This window comes from Natator depressus, chromosome 7, assembly GCF_965152275.1.
Source record: "Natator depressus isolate rNatDep1 chromosome 7, rNatDep2.hap1, whole genome shotgun sequence".
Classification (NCBI taxonomy): domain Eukaryota; kingdom Metazoa; phylum Chordata; order Testudines; family Cheloniidae; genus Natator; species Natator depressus.
In genome coordinates, this window is record NC_134240.1 from 58,469,188 (window position 1) to 58,492,760 (window position 23,573).

At 45.4% G+C, this 23,573-nt stretch overlaps 1 protein-coding gene across 4 annotated transcripts in view; it reads right to left on the reverse strand.

The window, feature by feature from the left end:
• TMEM273 (transmembrane protein 273) overlaps positions 1–23,573 on the reverse strand; it is a 35,918-nt gene that overhangs the window by 9,698 nt on the left and 2,647 nt on the right. The window contains exons 2-6 of one of the 4 annotated variants that reach the window (XM_074959916.1): positions 21,445–21,498; positions 20,347–20,457; positions 17,391–17,415; positions 8,570–8,635; positions 6,930–6,988 (exon numbers count right to left, since the gene is read on the reverse strand). In XM_074959916.1, coding sequence (XP_074816017.1) covers positions 6,985–6,988; positions 8,570–8,635; positions 17,391–17,415; positions 20,347–20,457; positions 21,445–21,498 — 260 coding nt within the window. In that variant the 3' untranslated portion in view covers positions 6,930–6,984. Of the gene's footprint in view, positions 1–6,929; positions 6,989–8,569; positions 8,636–17,390; positions 17,416–20,346; positions 20,458–21,444; positions 21,499–23,573 lie in introns of those variants that run through there. The other 3 variants (XM_074959914.1, XM_074959915.1, XM_074959917.1) reach the window with 3 other exon arrangements.

Consider the following 23,573-nt stretch of genomic DNA (forward strand, 5'->3'; position numbering starts at 1 on the left):
CTAATCCCGGGATTAGTGATCTAGGGCTACATCATGACTAGCCCTTACGTGGCTGTGCAGCACAGTAGGAAGGAATAAGGATTCTTCTCACTTTTGCAGCTGTGTAAGATCCAGCCACAGATGCAACCCCAGCAGCCAAAGGAGCAGAGGAGTGGCAGCCCGGATGCTCCCCCCAAGGTACAAGGAGAGGCAAAGATTAGGTGGAACCATGGCTCTGCCACCCACCCACTCTAGCCAGTGGAACAGGCTGGCTGCATGAGTGAAGTATGCTGCATCCTGCAAAGGAGTATAACAAATTACTCTGTCCATCCCCCATACAAGCAGGGAGCCCCACAAGGAGTTGTGCATCTCTGAGGCACAGTGCCTCTGTGGGATCCTCTATGCACTGCCCCTTACTATGGGCTGTATGCTTAGTAATGATGGGCCACATCCTCCCTGGCGAAGCCAACAGAACAATGCTGACTGACACAGCTGAGGATCTGGCCTGATATATTTTGAGGTGGTATCATGTCCTCCCTCATGTGGAGCCAGAGCAGGTAAGAGGTAACGGGTAAAGTAGGGAGAGAGAGAGACATTTGACAGCAACGATGGAATAGAGTCTGAATGGTGCTGTTGGAAAAGATCTGGGAGAGGTTAGCTGGAGGAGTACAGTACTAGCATCCACAGAAAGAAAGAAAATAATAATGTCTTCTGCAATTTCCACAGTATGCATCCGATGAAGTGAGCTGTAGCTCACGAAAGCTCATGCTCAAATAAATTGGTTAGTCTCTAAGGTGCCACCAGTACTCCTTTTCTTTTTACAGAAAGAAAGGTGGCAGCAGCACAATGGTGACATGAGGAAAAGGTCAGGAGTAGTTAGTGCATTCTGTGGTGGTGCTGGAGGAACCTACGACCAGCCGACCTGAACAATTAGATTTGACTATGAATTGTTGTAGTAATTCCGTTTAAACCCTCACGTTTCCCAGGTCAGTGAAAATCTTGGTGTCCTCCTTAAAGTGTGCGAGGTAATAAATAAATAATAATAATAATACCTAGCTCGTATACAGTACTTTTCATCAGTAGATGTCAAAGCATTTTACAAAGAAGCTAAGTGGTATTTTCCCCGTTTTAAAGATCAGGAAACTGAGGCACAGTGATTTTTTTTCCATGGTCACTCAGCAGGCCAGAGTGAGAACCAGGACTAGAATACAGCTCTCCTGAGTCCCAGTCCAGTTCTCTAGCCACTAGGCAACATGGCCTCTGTATAGCAGGGATATTTAATTTTTGTTTCTGCAATATGTATATGTGAATGGGTTGGGTAGTTATTTCTTACTGCATTTGCACATTTCTTTTATATATATTGCGTCCTTTTGGTTGTTCTCTAATTTTCTAATAAATATGTTTATTCACGGTGACATATATTATGTGGCACTTGCCTGGGCTAAGGAGTATTATGCATTCAACTTAATTTCTGGTATATGTGTTCAGAGAGTCTGTATTAGAAAATTACATATGCCACCGCGCATGGCCTCCCTCCAATTCCTCCAGCGCTCAATAGGGAATTAGGATCATCAGAGCAGGACTTCCCTCTCGCAGGGCAAAGGAAGTTTGTCAGACACAGAACGTGTCTCCTCATTAGCAGCAGTGCAAGCGCTCATGCTCTGGCTCAATGGGCAGCAACTCTTCCCCTCATCTGCCCCCTGTGCTTGTTAGGGGCTAATGTGTGAGGATGGGGTAGGCAGAAGGGGAGTCTTGTAGCTGAAGCAGGCCACAGGGGATTTGCATTTTGTATTTCACAAACTTTCTGATGGGGAAAAGCAGCCCTTCGGCCCTGCGGAACGGGAGAAGGCTTGGTGGGGAGAAACTGTAGAGAAGCCCCTTTCTGTAGAGCAGCCTATGGCTCATCAGAAGGGACCTCTGCTCTGTCCACCTTCCTATGGTTTGGCAGAGTGGAGCTCCTCACTGCAGGACGACCTGTGGGTTGACAGAGCCAAGTCCCTCACCCGTCCCCTTTGGAGGCCAACAGGAGGGGAGGGGGAGTAACTTACGTGGAGCTGTGCGGCAATAACTTAAGAATACTGTATGTTGCACTAGTTATTGGGATGTTTACTGTGTGAATATCAGGGCTTAGTTTAACAGGGGGCTGTGAGGAAAAACAAGCAGGAAGCAAAAGAATGGCTCAAGGTAAGTCGTCCTTCAGCAAACACTTGACGATGTTGAAGGGACAATGACAGAGCCCTTGGCTCTGAGGATTCTGGCTCGACCTCCTGCTAGCCTGGTTTTTAGGAAGTCTGGGGTTGTTTCTTTCCCCACCACTGGTCACAAACTCCCATATAGGGAAGCACCACAGGTGCCAGAACTCAGCTGGAGCTGCTGGTTAACCACGGCTGATACATGAGTGCTGTAGTCCCGGGCCCAGCCTAAGAGTGGGAGAATTGCGTGAGGAGTAAAGGCATGGGGCCTGACAGCTGAGGGGATGCACTCAGTGAGACTAGCGAGGACAGAGGTGTATCTAGCCCTGGAACCACAAGAGTGGGGAAGCCGTGCGGGCAGTGGGATGCTCTGGAGGGGAGTTGAGGCTGGAATGGGGAGGGGAGCTCAGTCAGTATGCAGTGAAGCAGCAATATTTCAAGTGCTCCTTATGGGAGATGAGCCGGGAAGTGGAGGTTACAGTGGGGAAGTGAGAAAGTCACGTGTGCACAAGGGGATGAGCAGGGCTGCTGGGGCCAGGGAGGAAAATGAATGGTGGGGTGGAAGGAGGCCGGCAGCCATTAACTCACCCCTGCCATCAGGGACCGGTTGAACTTCCTGTGGATCTTCAGAGGGCAGGGCCGGGGCAGCAAACCACAGGGTGTCTGTGGGCAGGAAAAGCAAGGCAGGGCTTGTGGTCTCTTGATTTCTTCTCCAGAGCATCTTCTCTGCCTTTCCACAGCTCCACACCAGTCTGCCCACACGCTAGACTGCCCCCGGCCTCCTTGCTCTCAGGAATGGCAGGGATGTGTGTGAGGAGAGCCGGCCGATAGCTGATTGATCAGGGCAGTTCCATTGGGGAATTAAGTTAGATGATGATTGTGACATGTCTGATTCAAACTGTGAACTTTGTTCGGTTTTGTGCCTTCCATTTAAACTGCTACGTGTCATTCTGTGTGGGAATGTCAGTGTGACCTTGAGAAGGTCAGTCTGTTCCACACGCTGCATTGCCAAGGAGGGATGATGAAAGAGCCATTGAGGGCAATCAACTTTGAATGACACATGAGGACTGGCCTGCCTCAGGAGACACGGGTTTCCTTCATGTGGGACTCACATGCCTGGGGGGGGGTCCAAATTTTGCAGTCTGGGCACATGGCAAACCGCACCAGAGAGGGGGATGCTCTCTGAAAATGGGGTGGGGGGAGGCTGTCCTCTGCCACATGTCAGAAGCCCAGCTGTAGGGAGGGAGGGAGAGAGGGTAAGAGGGACTCTGCCTGAAAAGCTGACCGGACCTTTGACTCATAGAAGGGGTCATATCGGACGGGGGAAGTGTGCCTTGGGACTGTTGGTTGTTTTGCAAAGATCTGTATCTCTCTTGTGCTTTCCTGAGAGTAAAAGTGATGTGTGTTCCTTGCTTGCCTACCATGTTGTTCTTGAAGGGGTTAGTTAAGAAGCTCTGAGTGCTCATAGTAAGGTAAAAAGAAAAGGAGGACTTGTGGCACCTTAGAGACTAACCAATTTATTTGAGCATGAGCTTTCGTGAGCTACAGCTCACTTCATCGGATGCATACTGTGGAAACTGCAGAATACATTATTATATACACAGACACCATGAAACAATACCTCCTCCCACCCCACTCTCCTGCTGGTAATAGCTTATCTAAAGTGATCATCAAGATGGGCCATTTCCAGCACAAATCCAGGTTTTCTCACCCTCCGCCCCCCCACAGACAAACTCACTCTCTTGCTGGTAATAGCCCATCCAAAGTGACCACTCTCTTCACAATGTGTATGATAATCAAGGTGGGCCATTTCCTGCAGGAATCCAGGTTCTCTCACCCCCTCACCCCCCTCCAAAAACCACACACACAAACTCTCCTTACAACGTGCATGAAAATCAAGGTGGGCCATTTCCAGCACAAATACAGGTTTTCTCACCCCCCCACCCCCATACACACACAAACTCACTCTCCTGCTGGTAATAGCCTTCATTTGCAAATTGGATACTATTAATTTAGGCTTAAATAGAGACTGGGAGTGGCTAAGTCATTATGCAAGGTAGCCTATTTCCCCTTGTTTTTTCCTCCCCCCCCCCCCCCCCGACGTTCTGGTTAAACTTGGATTTATGCTGGAAGTGGCCCATCTTGATTGTCATTCACATTGTGGGGAGAGTGGTCAGTTTGGATGAGCTATTGCCAGCAGGAGAGTGAGTTTGTGTGTGTGGGGGGGGGGGGGTGAGAAAACCTGGATTTGTGCTGGAAATGGCCCACCTTGATTTTCATGCACGTTGTAAGGAGAGTGGTCACTTTGGATAGGCTATTACCAGCAGGAGAGTGAGTTTGTGTGTGTATGGGGGTGGGGGTGAGAAAACCTGTATTTGTGCTGGAAATGGCCGACCTTGATTTTCATGCACGTTGTAAGGAGAGTTTGTGTGTGTGGTTTTTGGAGGGGGGTGAGGGGGTGAGAGAACCTGGATTCCTGCTGGAAATGGCCCACCTTGATTATCATACACATTGTGAAGAGAGTGGTCACTTTGGATGGGCTATTATCAGCAAGAGAGTGAGTTTGTCTGTGGGGGGGCGGAGGGTGAGAAAACCTGGATTTGTGCTGGAAATGGCCCATCTTGATGATCACTTTAGATAAGCTATTACCAGCAGGAGAGTGGGGTGGGAGGAGGTATTGTTTCATGGTGTCTGTGTATATAATAATGTATTCTGCAATTTCCACAGTATGCATCCGATGAAGTGAGCTGTAGCTCACGAAAGCTCATGCTCAAATAAATTGGTTAGTCTCTAAGGTGCCACAAGTCCTCCTTTTCTTTTTGCGAATACAGACTAACACGGCTGTTACTCTGAAACCATAGTAAGGTAGAGCTCTCAGCAACTGGGGGCTTGGGAAGGCTGGGGCACTGATTTTGGGAATTCAAGTGTCTGGGCTGTGGAGCCCAACATCCCAAGGAAAGGTGACAGACATATGGTCTGTGCTGGGATTGTGCCAAAAGCCCAGAGCTAGGAACAGTGGCTTGGGTCTAACCAGACCCCGGGGGCTTAGAAGTGCATGGGATCCGGCGGTCGGGTCCCCTCAACAGTGGTGTCCACCCAGAGAAGGAGACAGTGCAAGCTTGTGACAAGAAGAAAAGGAGTACTAGTGGCACCTTAAAGACTAACCAATTTATTTGAGCATAAGCTTTCGTGAGCTACAGCTCACTTCATCGGATGCATTCGGTGGAAAATACAGTGAGGAGATTTATATACACACAGAACATGAAAAAATGGGTGTTATCATTTAAGATGAGCTATTACCAGCAGGAGAGCGGGGGGAGGGGGGAGAAAACCTTTTGTAGTGATAATCAAGGTGGGCCATTTCCAGCAGTTAACAGGAACGTCTGAGGAATGGTGGGGGTGGGGGGAAATAAACATGGGGAAATAGTTTTATTTTGTGTAATGACCCATCCACTCCCAGTCTCTATTCAAGCCTAAGTTAATTGTATCCAGTTTGCAAATTAATTCCAATTCAGCAGTCTCTCCTTGGAGTCTGTTTTTGAAGTCTTTTTGTTGTAATATTGCAACCTTTAGGTCTGTAATTGAGTGACCAGAGAGATTGAAGTGTTCTCCGACTGGTTTATGAATGTTATAATTCTTGACATCTGATTTGTGTCCATTTATTCTTTTATGTAGAGACTGTCCAGTTTGACCAATGTACATGGCAGAGGGGCATTGCTGGCACATGATGGCATATATCACATTGGTAGATGTGCAGGTGAACGAGCCTCTGATAGTGTGGCTGATGTGATTAGGCCCTATGATGGTGTCCCCTGAATAGATACGTGGACACAGTTGACAATGGGCTTTGTTGCAAGGATAGGTTCCTGGGTTAGTGGTTCTGTTGTGTGGTGTGTGGTTGCTGGTGAGTATTTGCTTCAGGTTGGGGGGCTGTCTGTAGGCAAGGACTGGCCTGTCTCCCAAGATTTGTGAGAGTAATGGGTCGTCCTTCAGGGTAGGTTGTAGATGCTTGATGGTGCATTGGAGAGGTTTTAGTTGGGGGCTGAAGGTGATGGCTAGTGGCGTTCTGTTATTTTCTTTGTTGGGCCTGTCCTGTAGTAGGTGACTTCTGGGTACTCTTCTGGCTCTGTCAATTTGTTTCTTCACTTCAGCAGGTGGGTATTGTATTTGTAAGAATGCTTGATAGAGCTCTTGTAGGTGTTTGTCTCTGTCTGAGGAGTTGGAGCAAATGCGGTTGTATCGTAGAGCTTGGCTGTAGACGATGGATCGTGTGGTATGGTCTGGGTGAAAGCTGGAGGCATGTAGGTAGGAATAGCGGTCAGTAGGTTTCCGGTATAGGGTGGTGTTTATGTGACCATCGCTTATTAGCACCATAGTGTCCAGGAAGTGGATCTCTTGTGTGGACTGGTCCAGGCTGAGGTTGATGGTGGGATGGAAATTGTTGAAATCATGGTGGAATTCCTCCAGGGCTTCTTTTCCATGGGTCCAGATGATGAAGATGTCATCAATATAGCGCAAGTAGAGTAGGGGCATTAGGGGACGAGAGCTGAGGAAGTGTTGTTCTAAGTCAGCCATAAAAATGTTGGCATACTGTGGGGCCATGCGGATACCCATAGCAGTGCCGCTGATTTGAAGGTATACATTGTCCCCAAATGTGAAATAGTTATGGGTGAGGACAAAGTCACAAAGTTACACACAATAAAGGGGATAACTCAATATTTAAGAAATAAGCCACTTTTCAAATGTAATGAATGTGTGTGTGTGTGTGTGTGTGTGTGTGTGTGTGTGTGTATTTTGTGGTGAATGTGGTTCTTTATCTGTTGGGAGGCAAAAAGAAATGTGTGCATCAGAGGAGCCAAATTTCCAAGCTAGGGCAATTTAAAATATCACCACTCCACAACTGTACGTGAAAATCTGATTGAAAATTCACCTGGCCTCTGAAGAGTTGATCTGTTACACGTGGAAAGTAAATTCACTCATAAATTGTGAAATGGAGGGATTATAAATCCTGCTTTCAGTGGAAATCTCAACACAGCCTGAATTTTGGAGTTGCTACCGATGCCTCCATAATCTCACTGCTTCAAATGCAGCTGGGGTGAATAGTGGTTGTAAGCAGTTTCTAGCTGCTGACTAATCAGTGCCCTATGTGAAATGACTTGGTGTTTTCAATCCATTTCCTTATGGAAAGGTGTCCCCATCACAAAGGGCATTACCCTCACATTGGCAGTCTCCACAGAGAGGAGGACATTCAGCTGAAAACGTTAAAATCCACAAAACAGCTGTAGTGTGTGTTAAAACAACAGGAAATTCCTGGCCGCCTGTCTTGCTCTCTTTGTGTATAATGTCACTCACCACCCACCCCACGCCAAGGGAATGAACTCTGAGAGAAATGAGCTCTAAGAGAAAGAGAATTTCTCTGCAAGTGTATTTTTGGTATCTAGCTATTCTGAGTGCTCTTCTCTGAGAACTTGTTTACAGTACAGTATGTGTCAGCCTCTTAAACAGATACAATTTCAATGGATGGTATAGCTGCTGAGATTTTAGCCCTCACTTGGGTATAGATGGAATGTATACTGCTGTGTGTGAATAGTTTGTACAGTATATTAGTCAAGGCATGCATTGCAAAGCCCAGTGTCTTTCACAGAGTGAGGGATACTAGCCAAGAGTCAAAACCATCTTTCTGTGCCATATTAAATCAAATGCTAGAGGAAGTTTCAACTCATGGAGAAAACAGATCCCAACATGGCATCTTGGTTAAAGTGGAGGGTAATTAGATTACGATGGCAGGTAGCATTGTAGGACATGTCTTCTATCAACAGCACCTCAATATTAGAAATGTAGGTGGCCATGAGCCACTTTGTAGAACTCCATGGATCACATTTGACCGGTAGGTGGTGCTTTGTCCACCCTTGATATAAACAGAGATGTACATTGCAATAGAGTAAATTGTGTATGCTGTAGTGTTATATAGAGAATGGTATGCTTTTTGCTGTTAAATTATCTCTTGCATCTATTTCAAGGGGAATTTTCCTTGGAGCTTTTCCTTGGAGCTTGTTTTTATTTACAGTACTATAAGAAATATGTGATAGCCAAGGACTTAACCATTCTCAATATGCTAGGTTAGGAGAAACAGGATACTAGGGGATTTGGTGCATTACATGTGCCTAAAATGAACAGACAGATATGCTGCACTCCATGGTCACAAAAGCACAATCCCTACCATTTGGCCTACTGGAGAAAGAATCTCCATTAGCTGTTAATAGTATAGGGACTATGACACAGAAGTGAGCAGTTCTGATTCCATCCAGTAGTAGGTATATGATACATGCTCAAATTAATTCCACATGCTCATGTGTTAGTCAAAGGAATGGTAAACATGCTGCAAAGCCATAACTCACAAGAGCAAGCTGTATCTCACCAGCCTTACTGGCAACGCCACAGGGCCTAGCAAAGGCAGCAGATACCTTGGAAGAAACGAGATGGAAAAACAGATAACATTCAGAGGCTATTCCTAGTAGCAGAAAAGAAAAGGAAAAAAAAAATCCTTGCCGGGCTTGGCAGTTGGGTATGCAGCTGCCAAGCTCCTTCCCTCCTTCCTCAAATGTCCCAATGACTTGTGCACGGCATTTAAAACACGATCTCACACTGAGTGATTTACACTGGTGATTGATACAGTGAGCTGTATGGGAGCGGGGGTCAGTGTATGTGTTGCTCAGGATTCGTTGAGTTAAAAAATTCCTGCTGGCTATTGCAAAGGTTTTAAAATACGTATATTTTCTTTCTGAATAAATATTCTGTCTCTCTGTCCTTCTCCTTGCCTCTGTCTGTCTCTTTCTTTGTCTCTTTCTGTCAGAATAAATCTGTCTGCCACGTACTGTAGTTAACTCAAAATACTGCCAACATTAAATGTGCCCAGACATTTTTATTAATACATTAAACTTGCATGATATTTTAGGCATTATAATTTACCAAGCTTACACCAAGATGGCATTTGAAACTGATGTGAGCTATTAATTTTTTTTTAAATGACACCTAATAATTGTCAGTTGACATCAAAATGGCTGTTTCGTTAACTGACAGCATGATGCCTAAAACCTTTTAGGCTTTCAAAGTATTAGTAAATATCCCATTGTGTTTACAGGCATCTCATTATGAATTTATTACTTAAATAATTATATGTACCTGTGTAAATAAAGGGGCAAATGCTGTTAATTACTTCCTAATGAACTGCCAATGTGATTTTGGGCTGCATACACTTTAAGGCATGTGTCTCTCACTGCTTATTTAGTGCTTCTGTACCAGGGATGTGGTGCTTGATTCTGGAAACTATAATACCCAAAAGATGTTGACATATTGTGGGAAATTCAGATAAATTCTACAAAGAAGTTCAAGGGGCTGGAATGGTTGACTTCCAGGAGGAGTGGAAGTGAACTAAGTACTTTGGTTGGTGTAAATTGGTGTAGATCCCTGGACTTTAATGGAATTATACTGATTTACCCCAGTTCAGAATATGGCCCAGGGAGTGAGAGAAATTATTTTGTGTGAGGCATAACAAGAAGTAATGGGTTGGAATTAAAAGAAAAATTAGTCTGAACACAGATTTGGGGACGCTTTATCAGATGGATTAAGCTGCTGTACATCAGTTCTCAACCAGGAGACCACATACCCCTGGGGGTATGCAGAGGTTTTCCAGGGGGTACTCAACTCACCTAGATCACTGTTTCTCACCTTGCGGATTGCAGCTCCCAGGAGGTCACAGGATGGGTTTAGGGGGCTCGCAAATGCAGGGCTGGCATTAGGGGATGGCAAGCAGGGCAGTTGCCCAGGGTCCCACATCACTGGGGGCCCTGTGAAGCAATGTTCCCTCTAATTTTTCCCATCCACGCGCAGATGAATTTTGTTCTGTGCACCATATGTGATGTGTGGCAAGGGTGGGGCCAAGGGGTTCGGAGTGTGGGGGGGTCTCAGGGCTGGGGCAGAGGGTTGGGGTGCGGAGGATGAGGGCTCCAGCTGGGGGGTGCTGGCTCTGGGGTGGGGCTGGGGATGAAGTTGTCTGGGGTGCAGGCTGCTCTGGGGCTATGGCGGGGAGAGAGGACTCCCCCCAGCCCTCTCTTCCTGCAGCAGCACCTGGGCTGGGGGAAAGAGTCTCTCCCCGCCATAGCAGCTCCAGGGCTGGGGCCGGGGGAGAGGTGCCTCTCCCTGCCACAGTCCTGGGACAGGGGGAAAGGCATCTCTTCCAGCCGCTCCAGGGCTGGGGCCAGGGGAGAGGCGTTTCTCCCCATCACAGCCCCGGAGCTGGGAGGGAGAGGCGTCTCACCCCACCACAGCCCCGGAGCTGGGAGGGAGAGGCGTCTCAGCCAGCGTAGCCCCAGGACTTGGGGGGAGAGGCTGGGGGAGTTGCCGCAGCCCTGCACACCCCAAGCGCCCCCATCATCATCCCAACCTCTCCCCACTACTCCCACCTACCACCTATTCCCCACTTTACCCCACTGCCATCTTCTAGGCCCACCTATGGCCACACCCCTGAGTACAGTGTGCACGTGTGTGCAGCTCTGCTAATTAAGTGTGCAGCCCCTGGTGGCCTCCTGCACGGCTGCACAGGTGTGCACCTTAGAGGGAATGTAGCCATGAAGCTAAGTTACCTGATTCAGCCCTGACGCCTGAGGATCAGGCTTCAGACAAGGCTCACACGTGAAAAACAGGCTCAAGTACTGTATCGCACTGAAATGTATATACAAAATTTATATTCTAATCGATTTATTTTATAATTATAGGGTAAAAATGAGAAAGTCAGCACTTTGTCAGTGATAGTGTGCTGTGACACTTATGTATTTTTATGTCTGATTTTGTAAGCAAGTAGTTTCTAAGTGAGGTGAAACTTGGGGTAGACAAGACAAATTGGCCTCCTGAAAGGGGTATAGTCATCTGGAAAGGTTGAAAACCACTGCTTTACGCTAACTCCTCCAGCTGGGTGATCACCAATAATTTCATTTCAGAACTATTCACATTACAGGCTGCCTGCTATCCTGTCGCTCTTCGACACAGCCCTGGAACTGTTGGCATGCACAAGCCAGGGCTGTGTGGATATAATGAGTATTAAGACTGGACATATAGAACAAAAAATTATGTTGTATGCAGATGATGTGCTGGTTCTACTCCCTAACCTACAGAGGTCCATACCCAAATTATTAGAATTCATTGAAAGGTTCAGGGGCTTCTCCAGATGGGCGGTGGGTATAATAGGCCAGGGGAGGCAGGGGGGTGAGGAGGTGAGCTATGGGTGGGGAGTCTCGAAGCGGACACAGGGTTCTGGCGGAGGAGTAAGAAGGTGAGCGGCGGCAGGCAGGTGATGGGGAGGGAAAGGGGAAGAGATGTTGGAGAGGGGCCGAGCAGGGAGGGGGTGGAGCGGGGGTGGAGTGCAGGCGGAGCTGGGGACAAAGAGGTGGGACAGGCAGCTAACCTCCCCCAGGGGAAGCTTCACCTGCCACCCATGGATATACAATCAACTGGAACAAATCCAACGTGTTAGGATTAGCTAAACAGGCATACAGGGCCTTGCTTAGTCAGTGAGGTTTCCAATGGCAGCCGATGGCATTAAAATATCTAGAAATCCTAATCCTCAGAGATATAAAGCAAATAACTCAAATCCGTTTAGACCTGATTATCACACAAGTCACCAGTGACCAGAGTAAATGGGAAACTATACTCCTCAGCCTCTGAGGAGAAATAAACATGGTAACATGGACGCATTACCCAGATTAATATATGTTCTCAAGGGTCTCCCACACCAAATACCCCAACCCTATTTTCAGAAAATCAGTGATCTCCTTAAAACTAAAGTATGGAGCAGTGGTCTCCAAACTTTTTTGATCGCGTCCCCCCAGGGGGAAAAAAAAAATTGACACAGGCGTGCCGCCGCAGGAAAAAATGTGGAAGAGCTGCCGCAGGCGTGCCACCGGAGAAGAAACAAGGGAAGAGCTGCTCTGTGGAAGAGCTGCCGCAGGCGCGCTCCTCCTGCCGCCGCAGAACCAAAGGTAGAAGAGCTGCCGCTGGCTCGTCTTAGGCACCCCCTGTGGTGCGCGCACCCCACTTAGCAGACCACTGGTATGGAGAATGGGGAACACCCACCCATTTCCTTGAGAGACTTCAGCTACTAGTTGAACTAGGGCAATTAGATTCCCAAATCTGAGGCTGCCCCATCATGCCTTTGTAAGCAGGGCCATGCCCCCATGGGCATACGCTATCACAAATAAAATGCCTACACAGGTGAGCGTCAAGAAGGAGCTGCCCTCCCTTTTACATTACACAGCTATTTTAGGCTCTGGATACTGTAGATACCATAAAGATCTAATCCCCCTATCCATACAGGCAATCAGTGATGGGCCAACTTTGCATGACACCCCAAATTCCACCCTTCTTCTCGTGTAGAGTTCCCAGTCTGGGGGAATCCCATGCTAGAAACTGGGGGGAAGATAAAGTGGAAAACTGGATGGAATGTGGCATGCTATATATATCCCACTTAATAACTGAAGGCTGGATCACACCACTGACCTCTCTACAACCCCAATACAACATGCCAAGTACTGCAATATGGCAACATATTCAGTTCTGTCACCTCAGAATTTGGCCTGGGAAGCACCTGCGCTGTCCGAAGTGCCTGAACTCCTCCAGTTTTGCAGAGAGCTATACTGTTTCCCCAGACTGGCAACTATACTGTGTGAAAGCCTAATAACCCATCAAAGAGTTCATATAGTTGCAATGAGGCCAAAATAAACCAAAGAACCGACAATAGATATCTTACCCCCATAGGGGAATACAGCAATCAGAAAAAGAAATGACCTTGGACCTTTCTTTATGTCTCATTCAACAGAAATATCCCCTTTCGGGGGTATTGGTCACAAAATTACAAAATTAAAGCTGCCCCCAAAGATCTATGTTGGAGGTGTGGGGATGGAGGAGCTACACTTGCATATGTGTTTGGAACATGCCAAATTGTTTCAAGCTTCTGGGATGGCATTAAAACCTGAATTAACATGGTCCTAGAGACTTTCCTCGACTTACAGCAGATACCTGCACACTGGGTCGTGCAAAGGGCAAACTCCAGAAAAAATTAACTCAGTTTTGGACAGTTTCCTGGCAACTAAAGATCCCTGCAGGCGGTCCGGATAAAAAGCAGGAGATAGATCCATATGCTCCCTCCCCATCCCCTCTCATCTTAGGGTATGTCAGCACTGGAGCCGGAAGATGTCGTGTCCAGCTCAAGGAGACATACCCGTACTAGCTGTGATTGAGCTAGCATGCTAAAAATAGACATGGAGCAGGAGGGACCAGCTGTCCTGAGCACAGTTCCAGGTGAAACACTAGGCACATGTTCAGAGCAGCTAGTCTCCCCTGCCACTCACACTGCCATGGCTGCACTTGAGCTGTAAATCACACTTGCCAGCTCCAGTGAAAGAGCTCTCATATTATTTGGATGTACTCGAATAAGGAGAAAAGAGGTCACTAGTATGGTGCAGCAACCATGTGATACTGGTTTAGTAGCCTCAATCCAGTTGGCAATGGTCATGACAAAACCAACATCAGAACTACTTCCCTCTCTTTGTTTGCAGTCTCACAGCCAGGCCAGGGCCTCAGTGACAGTATTTAACTCTCATATGGCACTTTTCACCTGTAGGTCTCAGAGCACTTTATAAGGAGCAGGGTAACTGTCCTCATTTCCAGTTGAGGGAACTGGACACGCAAGCTAGGTTAGTGACCGACCGCAGATCTGAAACTCCCCATCCCAAAATGCTGGGAAATGATGTGACCAGACCCTGCTTCCATAATGGGAGGAAACAAAAGCCTGGATCTCAACAGCCTTGAACTCAGGGACAGTCAGGATGAGAAGCTGAGCTGTGTGACTCTCACCCATTCGGTTTGTAAGTGAACCTGCCTCAGCCTTCCAGCCTGCAGGGAGAAACTCCCGCATCTGTCATGCATATGTGTGTATAGAAAATATTTGATTAAATTTCAGAAAACCCTGATACTTGATTAACTTTTTGAGCTCTACTTGCCCAGAAGTGATTAACATAAACATTCTCCCAATCAGTTCAGAGGCTTTGTCCCATATTCTGGTGGGGTCAGGCTATGTCACTGAATATCTGACATGTGTGCTGCCATCTCCGGTGGCATAGGAAAGGCTGGCTACACTTGTTCCTATCCAGCTGAATGAACTATGGTTTTCAGTTGAGTTTGGATCTTGACGTGAGTGATTGGCTTAAAGCATGCGACCAAAAAGAATGAGATCACAAGAAACAGGCATTGTTTGTGCTAAACTTGTAGTGATCCTGGAAATACCAGTGTTATCTGATTTAAGGTTTGGGTTGAGGTAATAGAAATAAAGAAAATATGGTTAATTGGGCCCCAGGTGCAGTAAATAATTGTTTTGTTTAGTTTATTATGAAGAAATGTATAGTTTAGGAGTTAGAAATGAATATGGCAAAATGAGATAAGAAGGAAACCTTGAGAAGAAAGGGGCCCAGCCATGAATCTTGTCTTAACAAAACCAGAGGGCAGGATTCAACCCTAAAACTCCTAGCTTTAGCTAAGGTCCAGTAACTGGCAGTGACATCACTTGTGTATAAAACAGCCAGGTTTTCTAGGGGCTCTTTGTAAGAGCTTTTCCTTACCCCTCTGGAGGATGCTGTGATGGGACGGTAGCTCCTAGGCTTGATCCTGTTGTGGGTATTTTGGCCAGTGCTTATAACTGAATTGCTGTGGGGTACAGCATATGGGTGGATAGGCTGAGTCATGGTAATTCTTAATAAAATGTTTAGATGCTGAGCACTCTGGCAAGGTACTGAGTGCTGCTGACTCCCGTTCAAGACAATAGGAGATCAATGCCTCCCAGGACTGGGTCCATAACATTGCACTGAAGCAGCTAAATGCTAAAAAACACCAGTCAGGTCATGCATACCCCAGCCATTGCAGGATTGTTATGGTTGTGGGCTGGATTCAAGCTGTAAATGGTCAGCAGAGAATACCCTTTGTGAAAGGCAACACCTTACTGGCATAAAGCCAGCATAGCCAACTCTGGTGCCAGCCAACCCATCCATCCCCAGAGTAGGGGGCAGTCTAGGGGCTAGTGGAGCTCCACTCTTCTGATTCTACACTGGCATAAGTTACAGCAACTCCTAGGTTGCTCTAGCAGATACTGGGGCTGGGCTGACACCAAATCAGGGAGCCTTAACTGGCTCTGCATAGCAGAGAAGTAATTCTTCTGTTTTCATGGGTTTTTGTCCAGTCCAGTTTTAATTGTCCCAGGCAATGGAGCTTCCACAATTTGCCCTGAGAGCCTATTCTACAGCCTAAAAGTTCTCACACAAAAGAGTCTAGTCTCCTGAGGGCTTTAATACTTTGGTCTCAATTCCGTTTTTGGGTTTGGTGCACGGACGCTGAGTGGTGCTAGTGGCTTGTGATAGACAGGAGGTCAGACTAGATGATCTGGTTGTCCCTTCTGGCCTTTAGTTCTGTGACTCACTCTTAGGAACATAGGAACTGCCGTGCTGGGTCAGACCAAGGGTCCATCACGACTATTATCCTGCCTCTGACAATGGTTCCACCAAACAAGGACATTCCACTAGAGAAATAGATCACATTATGAAACAGGCCATCAAAATATCTCAAGAGAATCTGCTTCAATGCGGAAATAAAATCTCCTCTGATCACATACCCTAGTTGTCACCTACCCCCCTCCACACACACACACACACACACACACACACACACTGGAAACCATACTGGGTATCATTAAAATTTCTTCCCATACTTGATGGGGACCACATCTGGAAATAAATCTTTCCTGAACTCCATCTTATGGCCTTCCAGTCTTGCCAAGTTCATCATCAAACACAAGCTCCCCATGGACCAGGACACACCAACTCAAGGCAGTACCATACCCTGCCAGTACAAGATGCAAAACCTGCAGACATATCTCCATTGCTGTGATGATCACCACCCTCCACAAAATTTTTTCAAGATCCAGGGGTCCTACACATGCCTATCACAACATTGGTGTACCTCATCCAGTGCACTAAATGCCCTAACAACAACTATGTGGATGAAACCAGATAATCACTATGCTCTCCAGTGAACTCTCACAGAAAAAAATATAAAAGACAAAAACACCCTTATCACCTGTGGGTGATCACTTCTCACAAAGCAATCACTCCATAGCTGACCTCTCAGTGCTCATCCTCAAAGGAAACCTGCCCAACATCTTCACAAGATGAGCCTGGGAGCTTCAATTCATAACTCTGCTGGACACTCAAAACTGTGGACTTAGCAGAGTTTTATGGCTCATTACAACAATTTGTAACACATCCTGCTGCCTGCTAGCCCTTAATTGCTCACTTCATTATAAGTGGTCTCCTCCAACATGTGTGAACCCCTTCTGCTTAGCAAGCTGTCCCACCTTGTATTTTGCTGTGAAATTCAGGTTACCTTCTTCAGACCTGAGGAAGAGCTCTGTGAAGCTCGAAAGCTTGTCCCTTCCACCAACAGAAGTTGGTCCAATAAAAGATATTACCTCACCTACCTTGTCTCTCTCAATTGTTTCCATAGCAGTCAGGCAGCCCAACCTGCTCAGGCACTTATGTAATTCCCACTGGGCATCTATCTGCATCTTTAGGTGGCTAAATAGAGCTGGTCAGAAAATGTTCTGTGGTAGAATGAAGTTCCATTAAAATAAAAATGATTCACAAAATGGTGTCAATTTCCCTGAAATTTTGTTTTGGAGAAAAAAAAGGGGGGGGGCCCTTTTCAACATTTTCAAACCAAAACATTTTAATTTTTCCTTTCTAAAGTTTGGTTTGAATTTTTGTATTTTGTGTTATATTATATATTATAATATCATAGGAAAAACTCATTTAGATTCTGATTTTTATATATATATATTTTTTTTTTGGCAGAATTTTGAAATTTTGGGATTTTGTTCCTAATCGGACTGAAAATAAATTTTTTAATTCTCAGCTAAATGGAATTTCCATTCTCTGCCCAACTCTACTAAATGCCTTTGGAAATTTCACCCTTAGTGACTTACATGCAGGTTTGTATCCTTTATATATTTCTATCTAAAGCACTGTCGGTGTTAGCAGTAATACGTGTAGTGGGAGGGGAATTTGAACTTGACATTTCGCATGCCAAAGCACCATAGAAACTGCTGACAGCAATGACCCTTACCTTTTATCCACTCTGTTGTCTGAATCTGAAGAGAGAACAGTAAGAAAAGGTGGTTATGTGAGATACCAGGGATAGAAATGCAAAGCTGATCGGCCTGTTCAGATACCATGGTGATGGGGCCATGAGTACCTTGGTACTGTAGCTAAGGAGGGAGATCCACCAAATCTTACAGAGGCAAACTCATTGACATTAAAGGGACTGTTGTCTCACAATGGATAGCAGGATCAAGCCCAATATAAAATGTAATATATTATAATATTCCAAATTCTTTCTGAACCCTTTAATTTGGAACATTTGATATTCAGCTTTTTCAAAACTGCACAGTAGCTAATACCACAGCTGGTTTTGGTTCATTTATCAGCCCCAAATGTAGTGAAAAACAATTCTGAGAACAGATAAATGATGATGAGGGAATTAGGAGGAATGGACATGATTTTTTTAGACCTATTATATAGTGGCCATAAGAGAAATTTAGGCCTCCCCTCTTAACAGCTAATCTTCAGTGTCTATACAGCGTAAAGTGGGATGCCTAAGTTCTCCTTTAAAAGACCCACATTTACACAAAACAGCATAGAATCAAGTTACCTACCTTAGAAGAAAGGGGTGAGGCAACCCTTGCAGGATCTGACCCTGTGGTTTCAGACAGTCTATTGCCACTCTGAAGGTGAGGCCACTAAACCAGTGATTTTCAACCTGTGGTCCACGGACCCCTGGGGGTCCCGCAGACTATGTCTAAGGGGTCTGCAAAAGGTTGTCATTACTATACAACTGTGGTCTTCAACCTGTCGGGGGGGCGGGGGGGTCTGCAGACTGTGTCTAAGATTTCCAAAGGATCTGCACCATCATTCGAAATGTTTTAGGGGTCTGCAAATGATAAAGGTTGAAAACCACTTGCATTAAGCCATCCCCACTACTGAGCTAGGTGGTGGGGCTGGTGTTGGAGCTACTTGTCCTATAGTGCTATTGACCTAACAGGCTTAGGTGGTTGCCATGTTGGCAAAGCCTTTACTTCTGTTGATTGCATGAAGATTACCACAGTGTTCCAACCACAGAAGCAAATGTTTTAAAATGCAGAATACGGATGACCAAGCAAATACCTAGCCATGCTCTCATTCTTTCTCTCTGTGAACATTCCAATGTCTTTCACAATATTTTCCTCTTTAATACGTGGCATGGTTTTCAAGGCACAAACTGGCTACGTGCTTAAAATTTCCCTTCATCTAAACAGCAGCTAGATTAGCATCAGTTCCCTGCATGACTGGTAAATTGTGCTTCACCTGCTATTGGGCATGTAAATGTCCAAGTGGAATTCATCACAGAAATGTCGTTAAAGAGAATACCTGCTTGGGTCCTAGGTCCCACAATAATTACATTTCCCTCAGGTGGGAGGGGGCTTTCTTTTATCTGTTTTTCCATGGTCATGTTACATGAAATTGCATCATGACTCCATTTTGTACTATAATGCAATTCAAGATGCCTTTTTTTTAATAGAAGGTGGCTTGAGAAAGGTATTAAAAATCAATATTTTGTCATTCAAGACAACGCAAGTTTTCAGGCTATGAAGCTGAGAAGGTTTTTTCCAAGGATCCCCTCAGCTCTGGGGTGTCTGGATCTGGGGTACTGGTTGAGGCCCAGCTCTGCAGTGCTTGGGACACAAGACCTCCAAGAAAAACCGAGGATACTGGATGAAGGGCTGCTGGTGATTCGGCAGGCAATATGTCCCCCTCTAACCCATGCTCTGGCTATTGGAGGTGCTGACAAGTACAACTGAGCTCCTGAGATCTTGTACTCCTTAAAAATCCCATGGGTCTTTTTGCAAGAGTGGGGCTGTTAAAACTGGTGTTCTGGAAAAATTTCAATCTGGGTAAGTATTTTTTGTGGCCTCATCTCTCATTATAGTTGCAGCAGGGTTTGGTATTCCTCTTTATTCCTTGCTCTCAACTGCTGTGGAGTGTTGCTATGCACTTTTATCATGTCCTGCACCAGAGCTGATTGCATTTCCATGGTGGGAGAAATTATCCCTTTCTTTACTCTGTGTTTTAGTTCATAAAGCATTTTGGAATCTGGGTTGAGAGGTTCTCTGTGCAGAGGATGTATGCCAATGAGCCAAAGTCTGCACCCAGGGAAGTCAATGGGTCAAAATCTCCCCACAGGGAAGTGAGTTGGGCAAATTATGCTCTCTTTTAAACTGCTATATATTCACATGAAAGGAGGCAGTTTAGCTCAGTTTCACTTTAAATTGCGGGTTTGAACTCAACACGCCAGGCGGCCTGTGAAGTCGTGTGGTCTGAAACCAAAGGAGGTGTGGGTTCCAAAAGCTATGAAGTGAGACCACTGAGCTTTTCTCTGCCCTAAATAATGCAGCCAGTAAAAGCATACATTCCTGCAGCAACTGGCATCCCAGAGAACCCAACAGCATCTTACAAGCCAAGCTCCTGTTCCTGCTCTCATTAGACGCCAGTGGGAGTTTTGCCAGGCATATACCTTGATGGAAGTTACAGGAATCAGACAGTACCCTCTGAGGAGGAAGGCTGGAACCAGTGCAGTGGGGGAAGTGGAAATTCTGGTCAGGATGCTTGTGCAGGCACCTACTCAGAGCTAACGTGCCATGGGATCTTTAACGTACATGCAGAGTAGGTAGGACTCTTTTTAAAAAGGTCTCCTCCAAAAGATGCTTACACAGTATGGAATGCAATTTATTTCCCTTGGAAAGCTGAGTTAACCATGTCAGGATTCAAACATGGGGATCTATGGATGCCAGGGATTTCAAATCTGAAATTTGCACCCCTTTTCAAACACAATTCCCTTTGCAGCTCCACCCAGCAGATACTCTGCTCTTACTACACACAGATCTACTCTGACCAAGGGAGCAGAGTAATGGAGTTTAGATTTGCTCTGTTGATGGGTGAGAAGAATTTCTGTCGAAAGTCAGAAAGCAAGAGTATGTTTCACTTACCTACTAAGTCACTGTCAGTCAATTGCCTTTTGATCATGCAGATCTTTAGTGCTAAAAACCCAATTGCTAGGAAGGCTCCCAGGGTAACTCCTATGATAACATACTTGGGGTCTGCAAGAAGAAATGAAAATAAATCACCGAATACACATTATTAAATAATAAAATATTTGGTGTTTTGGGGGGTGGGGATATAGGACAAAGATTCCAAAATTAACCTGAGCCTTATTCTTGGCAAATGGCGGCCACATTAGTTCTCCCACTTTAGAATAAGTTGAATGTGTGGGGCTAGCTAGTGACCCTCCTCAGCCGCACACCCGCAGTGCTAATTCACATCTCCCACAGTAGAACTGTGCTCATTGGAACTGGTGACTGGGGGACCCATGGCACATTTCTGAACTTTGTGAACCAGTGAGTAAATGAACAACCTTCAGTAAGACATGGGGTCAGTAGGAGAGCCTGTGTGGGCTAGAGACGAGGCTGGTGGCTTGTATTTCAGGAGACAAGGGTGCTGTTCCTGATTCTGCCATTGGCATCCCATGTGACCTTGTCTATTTGGATTGTAAGGTCTTTGGGGCAGAGACTATCTGTAACTGTGTATTTTGTACAGCACATAACATAATTGGGCATCACACTGATTTGAGGCCTAGCTGCTATGTTAATATTAATAGTAATTTTAAAAGCCAAGCTACGGCATTGCTATGCGTAATGTCTTTATATTCGCAATTGTATTTCAGTTTTAATTATAATAATACTTCCTGGGATACTAGTAAGTGGCTTTGTAAAAGTCAGGAAGGCTTGGAGCCATGAGCCCCCAACTCAACAACTCTGCTGTTCGAATTTTTGCGGAAGAGAGAGAGCAGCGTTTTTAGCTATGACTTACGAAGCACGCGATGGCTCTACTCTGTTAAAAAAGCAGGTTCGCAGACCGTATACTGCCCCTGCTCCGAGCCTTTGGGGTGCCGGTCTGCATTCCCATTTCATGCTCTCATGAAAATACAAAGTCTAAAATCCTTTAAATATAGCTGTTGCTGTGACTGCACTTTCTTAGTTCCTGGCTCCTACCCCTGTACAGAAGGTAACAGCCTGAGATGGACTCACCTATTTCCTCCTCCTCGGATGTTCCAGAGGCAGAGACCTTTGCACTCCAGAAATCTGAAATAAAAGTGATATATAGGAGAATGTATTGTATCCTGCTAGTGACTGTACTTACCTGATAAATAGAGCTGGAAGGCATCATGCTAGGATACAACATATGATCAATTAATAGCTGTACATAGGACTTATAAATGGATCTAAGTCCTTGTAAAGCAGAGATGCATCATCAGAATGATATTTAATGGGGACATTCCTGAGGAACTGGCATCAGCCTTTCCATTCTACAAGTCTGTAGGCTGCATGCATGGGAGACAAGTCTGAAATGTCATCATTCCCACTGGAAACAAGCGAGAGATTCCAAATCTGATGACTATTAAAACATCTTGGGAAAGGCAGATCCACCCATGGCAAACCTCCCCAGTAAAAACATCTGCTCCGGTCCTGCCTAAACCACGAGTCCAGCCTTCAGCATGAGATTGCTGACAGAGGGGGTCTCCTCGGGGATGTTGTCTCACAAGGGAAAATGTGATGGTGTGAGAGGGAACTTTCCAGAACCCTCAGCCCCAACCTCCCACTTCATCATAGGGCCACTTGCCAAGCTCCATCCTTTCCCACAAAGCCATGTGCGGCCTACGTTCTGAGCTATCAGCTTCTGCAAAACAGAAAATACTCACTGTTTTTCATGGACAATTTCAAGGGGGGGGGGAGGGGGGGAATTAACATTTCCCACTAAAAAAAAGTTAACAATTTCCCCCTGCCCCTCCATATTTTGGTCTTTCATTGAAAATCTCTAATGAAATGAAAATTTTCAGCAAAAACTTTGGTTTAGGAAAAAAGGCCATTTTTGCTGGAACATTTCCGACTAGCTCTGCTCAGAATGACAGCAGTGGCACCTGATGGCGTTAGGCACACAGACACCGAGATGGGATTTTTATGCAGATTTTAAAAAGTTCACGTAAGGAATCATTCCTCCTCGGTGTGTTTCGTGAAGGGTGCAAGCTCTTGTCTCCTTTACCAAGATGCTAATAACAGAGAAAGGGCTTCAGACCTGGAGGCCTGGATTAATCTCAGTGATTGACAATGGATTTGTGTTGGAACAAATCTAGCCTGCATATTAAGGCTTCAGAAAATCTTGAGATTGGCTTGAAAAATCATGAGATTTTAAGCCATATAAATGTCCAGATGCTTTTTGAGCCCTCAGTGTTCACACTTTAAAACTTAACTCTGCAGTCAGGAGGGCTGTAAACTTACTTTTAAAAAATGATTTGTTTTCCTATTGTAGTCACATGACTCCAGGAGCTGAGGCTTCATGAAAAACACCTATGATAAACCCGCAAGTGTGGACAACACTGCATGACCAGTGTCCTGGTTACAAAAGAGGAAATTAAAATGTGTTGAAAGGCTCTAAGGGAGGAAAGGGTGTGGAACACTTAGGTTTTAATTTAGAAACCAAAGAACTAACTTAATTCACTTTGCTTCAGCATGTGAACTTCCTTCATTATAAATGTAAAAAAAGCCTTCCTTCTACCCATCCCCTTAATTATTCTTTCTGCTCATATGAAGAATGTTTTAAATTCAAACATAATAAAAGTAATATTGTATTACTTTTATTATCCTAATGATCATAATACAGAGACCTTCATGACTGCTTTCTAATGGAATTAAACTGGTGGTGGATTATGTGTTTTACGGCAGGAATCATATTTTACATGGACTATTTCATGTAGGTCAGTTTAATACATAGAGATTTAATTATTAGTTTCTTTTTAAAAGGGGAAGGACGGAGGCCTCTGGAAGCCCATAGGAATTGGGATGATGCTTTCAATTCTTACGCTTCAATATGGATTTGATTAAGATTTAATAATAGCTAGTGGGTGCAGTTTAAATACCATTTGCTTCTGAATTTAACTTCACTTATATGTAAAACAATTGGGTTGTTTTCTTCCACGTGACAAGAGCTGTGTCATGGAGACCACACCTGAAACCATGCATTGCTCGCATGTTTGTTGCAACCCACAAAATCAGCTTTGGTTTGTTGAAATGTTTGCAACTTCTCAGCAGAAAGGGAGGGAATAGCTTTGAATACCCCCCAAATTCTGGAGAAGTCCAGATCCAGCTTTACGACTGGCCGC